Below are 5097 nucleotides of genomic sequence, written 5' to 3' on the forward strand. Positions count from 1 at the left end.
GTTGTGGTATATGGTTATAATGGAATATTATTAGGCAATAAGAAACAACAAACAATGAGTTCAGAAAAACCTAGACAGACTTATGTGAACTGGTGCAAAATGAAGTGAGCAGAAGAAAAATGTATACAGTAACACAATATTACACAATGACTGTGAAGGACTAAACCATTATCAACAAACCTAATCAACCCAAAAAACATTAATTGCTCATGGGTAAGCTGAGCTAAAATAATAAAAATGATATTTCTACATACATTATTTTATTCATTTACTACAGTAATCAAGCTACCTGGAAATTATTTCATAGACAAAAAATAAATAAATAAGAAAAACATAGGGGACCAGGATGAAAATGATATCCACAGTGAAAGAAGGATTTTTTGAAATCTGAAACAAATCAAAGCATGCTCTCTTCCTCTTTAATTCCTAGATCAAGCTTTTAAAGAGAAACTGCCTACATTATTTATATTAAATTTCTCCCTAGGAGTAGCACATGATAGTGTTCCACTAAATATTAGAGTTATTTTGAGGGCATTTGAGTGGAGGAAACTTACCTCAAGGATAAGACTTTTTACCAAAGGTTGGATGTGTCAGAAACAAACGTTTTTTTTTTCCTTTTTAAGGAGATTCAGAGTACTACAAATATAAAAAAACAAGTGGAATTTTCTCTCAAGAAATATAGTGGAATTCATTTTATCTGGTAGAATGCCCTTCAAACCTGGCATTATTATTGACATGGTTAACATTAGTGAGTACAAAATGTCTCCTATGAAACCATTCTGTAATTATTGTTGTTTTAATTTGTGTCTTATTGTGATCCAAGTCAAAATTTAAATTGTTGAACTGGCCTGAGATAGACCTTGAACAGAATAGTAGAAAACTGTTTTGAGCTGAAATCAATAAATGATACATGTACGTATTAAATATTTACAAATGAAATGGCATCTAAATTTATAAGAAAACTGAATAAGATTCAAAAAGACATGGTAGCATAATAATTATTTATTATTTTACTGTTTTGCATTCATAGCAAGAAAAGTTTAATAGAACTTACAATAATAGCTAATAATTATAATAGTACTTTAAGATATGTAAAACACATTGCATATCTCATCTAATTTGATAAAAGATTATTAAAAGGAGGAAACTATATTAATGAAAAAACTAAAAAATAAAATTTTGAAGTCATATTATTATTTGAATAACAATATTCAATATTATATTATTTGAATAATGATATTAAATATTATATTTTGGCAGCCTGCAATACTTTTTAAAACATCATTCATATTCTGGGATGAAAGAAAATACATATGTAAAAGTGAAGAAAAATTAAATTAATGCTATATAGATAAAAAATAAACAATATTTTAAAAGATTGTCCCAAGTAATTCATACACTGCTATGAAGAGGAAATAGAAAGAGAATGAATCTAAGGAATGAAATTCTATAGTTCCTCTCTGCTTTTTTGCTTTCTCTTATTTTTTTCAGGTATATATATATATATGTATTTTTTTAATTACTTATGTGAAAAAAAAATCTTTCTGATTATGTCTTTAAAGGCTTGTTTCACTTGCTGGTTCCTTAGGGTATAAATGAATGGGTTCAGCATGGGGGCAACAGAAGTATTAAGCACTGCTACCCCTTTGGTCATAGCCACCCCTTTCTTTGCTGAAGGTTTGACATACATGAAGATGCAGCTTCCATAAGAGATAGAGACAACAATCATGTGGGAGGAACAAGTGGAAAAGGCCTTTTTCCTTTGCTGGGCAGAAGGAAATCTCAGAATAGTTCTGAGGATGTATGCATAGGATAAAATAACTAATGCCAGAGTGAATAAGAGTGTGAACACAGCCAGAAAAAGACTCATGATCTCTAAGACCTTGGTGTCTGTGCAAGAGATCATCAGCATAGGAGAAGAGTCACAGGTGAAGTGATCAATGATATTGGAGTCACAAAAATCCAGCTGAAGACCCATGATGACTGGTGGAAAGATAATGAGGAAACCTGCTAGCCAAGAGCTGATTACAAGCTGACTACAGATTTTGGGGTTCATGATAGTTGTGTAATGTAAGGGTTTGCAGATGGCCACATAGCGATCATAGGACATGGCTGCCAGTAGAAAAAATTCTGTTGCACCAAGGAGGATAAAAAAGAACACCTGGGCCATGCAAGAATTATAAGAAATTGTTTTTTCTTTAGTCATTATACTGACCAGAAATCTAGGAATGCATACAGATGTAAATGAGATTTCTAAGAAGGAGAAGTTCCTGAGGAAGAAATACATAGGAGTCTTGAGGTGAGAGTCCAGCAGGGTTAGGGTGATGATGGTCAAGTTGCCAATTACACTCAATATGTAGGTGAAAAACAGAAAGAGGAAAATCAAGATCTGTAAGTCTGGGTCATCAGTCAGTCCCAGGAGAATGAACTCTGTCACTGTTGTTTGATTTCTCATGATTGGTGCTTGACTTCCAGATCCTCAGGTGAAAAAAGGAGAAATAATTCAGGGAATCAATCAAGAGAGTACTATTGAGGAAGTCTATTGTAAAAGTACAGCACAGAGCAAAATGAAAGGAGACAGTACAGGAGAGATAACTAAATATAGTCAATGAAATCCAGAAAAGGATTAGAATGTGTTCTTCCTTGGTCTGCTTGATTTCTTTAAAATTCACCTGAAATCTCACCTTTTATAGAAAGCCTTTCCTAACCCCTCTTGATTCCAAATTTTAATTACTTCCCATTTTCAGATTACATAGCTAGCTTGTACATATTTATTTTCATGTTATCCATCCCATTAGATTGCAAGTTTCTTGACAGCAGGGGGTAACGTGTATATTGTCTCTTTTTTCTATCCCTAGACCTTAACACAGTGCTTGGTACATAGTAAGTGCCTAATAAATATTTATTTGATGATTGACTAGCAGTTTATTTCACACTCAAATATATTACACAAAACTTTATTGAATTCTCCATAAATAAAAAGATAAAAAACATGTTAGTACTCTGTGATTATTTCTAATTTATCTTATATGCAACTTTTCTCTATTCTTTCCCTTCCCCAACCTAGAGAGTGACCTTCTTAAAAGCAAGGGCTATCTTTTGCCCTTCTTTATATCTACATGTCTTAGCATAATGCCTTGCATATAATAAATCTTTACTGGCCAACTGGCTTCTAGAAAGAATTTTGACATTCTTCTCTTAATGCAATCAAATATTAGTTTAGCATTTTAAGTTGCTGAATTGTACCATTGGTATATTAATCTTGCTTTCTACTATAAAACTCAGGATTTTCCAATATTCATTTCTTTCAAGGTAGATCTCCCTATATGCAATTTGTGCGTGTATGCATGTGGTTGTATGTATGTTTTAATCTGAGTACAAAAACAATCCTGTCAAGAGTCTCCATAAAATTGTGTTTATTTCTACTATTTCATTCTTTTTGGATGGTAATCATGGCAGGCAATCAAGAAATTTTTGTGAATCTCCATTCTGTCTTGCCACCCACATTTAGATCCTTTAAAAATGTTACATATATATCATTCAGTCCTTTCTATACTCTTCCCAATACTATGATGAGAGAATCTATTGAATGCTTTTCTGAAATTCATGTACACTATGGTTATTGCATTCCCTTTTGCTACCTGTAATACTGTCAGGAATGAGGTGGAGTTAGTTTGAGATGACTTATTCTATAATAAAATAATGTTGGTTATTAGTGAGCATCACTTCATTTTATAATTCCCTTGATTATTTATTAAACAAGGATTTTTAGACACCTAGTATTTTACAATTTCTGTGTTAGATGCTAAGGAACCCCCACCCCAAATTCTGCCTTAAAGGAATTTATATACTCTTCTAATATTTTTCCATGATTGATGTCAAGTTCGCCACATTATTTCTTGAAGGATACTTTTTCAAAATTGAAACAATATGTGACTTTGCAGTCCTTTGTCCATATCTGAATATTCTCAAAAATTCTAGAAAGATCTAGGATCTTTATAAAACAATGACTCAACAATCACATTTACAAGTTGTATTAGTGAGATAGCAAGATAGGTTGGATTGACATTGTAAAGGGTATTGAAGATTATGAGGTCACATCTGACCCTAAAGTTAATACAGAGACAATTAAGTTTTTTCATAAAGAAATGACATGGTCAGAAACTTCATTTAAGGGAAATCATTTTAGCAGTTTTGAAAAGGATGATTTGGAGAAGAGCAGTAGATCTGATGAAGAGAATACATTTGGATGGTATTGTAATAAAAATGTGATGAGGTACTGAATTAGACTGATAGCCATGTTAATGTAGGTAGCAAGACAAATGTGAAGACATTTTGCATTGTTCTAGTGATAGACTCAACAGATTATGGAAATTATTAATATAAAGTTAAATAGTATAAAATTAAGTTGGGGTGGTTAGTTAAAATATATAGTGATTATCTTAATAAAACATTGAATATCCAGCTTATCTGAGTTATGCCAATATTCCTTTGAATATATCAAACATATTTTACCTACTTTACCAAATGTTACAAAATAGGAAATTAAAAGGAGATGGTCAAATGTTAAAAAGAATATGAAAGAAATTTTAAAGATAAAATGAAGTTATATACACTAAGGTGAAAAAAGATTCCTTGGGAATTATTCTTTTTCCTTCCTTCTAGGACTTTTGATTTCAATATAGTTGATCTATTAGCCATGGTAAAATATATTAAACAGGAAATATCAAGAAAGCCATTCTCTAAGCTAAGAGAAAAAAGACAAAGTATAACTAAGAAGAAACTTAGAGAATATACTCACTTTTTACATTATTCTTGATGCATTCATCTGTAAGTTAAAACCCAAAGATTATGCATATTTACTTAAATTGAAAGGAAATATTTGGGTTTAACTGGAGGATAGTTTCATATTCAGACACCTATTTTTATTGCCTTGTCTCACATAAATGTGTACATACATACATAAAGTTTAGAATGTAAAGGCCTTCCTCTAGACAATGAAATGAGTACTTTTCCACCCTTCTTAATCCCATATCAAATAATAGGTTTTAGACACTGGAAATCTTATCTGTGTAAACATGTAACTTTTCCTATATG

The 5097-nt window shown here is 31.5% G+C and overlaps 1 protein-coding gene across 1 annotated transcript; it reads right to left on the reverse strand.

The window, feature by feature from the left end:
- Window positions 1-1519: 1519 nt before the first annotated feature.
- On the reverse strand, window positions 1520-2455 carry LOC100024647 (olfactory receptor 6C76-like). Its single transcript, XM_007502966.3, has one exon. It carries the CDS (start codon window positions 2453-2455, stop codon window positions 1520-1522), a length of 936 nt encoding a protein of 311 aa, XP_007503028.2.
- Window positions 2456-5097: the final 2642 nt, after the last annotated feature.

This window comes from Monodelphis domestica, chromosome 5, assembly GCF_027887165.1.
Source record: "Monodelphis domestica isolate mMonDom1 chromosome 5, mMonDom1.pri, whole genome shotgun sequence".
Classification (NCBI taxonomy): Eukaryota; Metazoa; Chordata; class Mammalia; order Didelphimorphia; family Didelphidae; genus Monodelphis; species Monodelphis domestica.

Excerpts from the sequence above, each read along its gene's own strand:
- LOC100024647 (XM_007502966.3), bottom strand. The coding sequence starts at position 2,455 with ATGAGAAATCAAACAACAGTGACAGAGTTCATTCTCCTGGGACTGACT.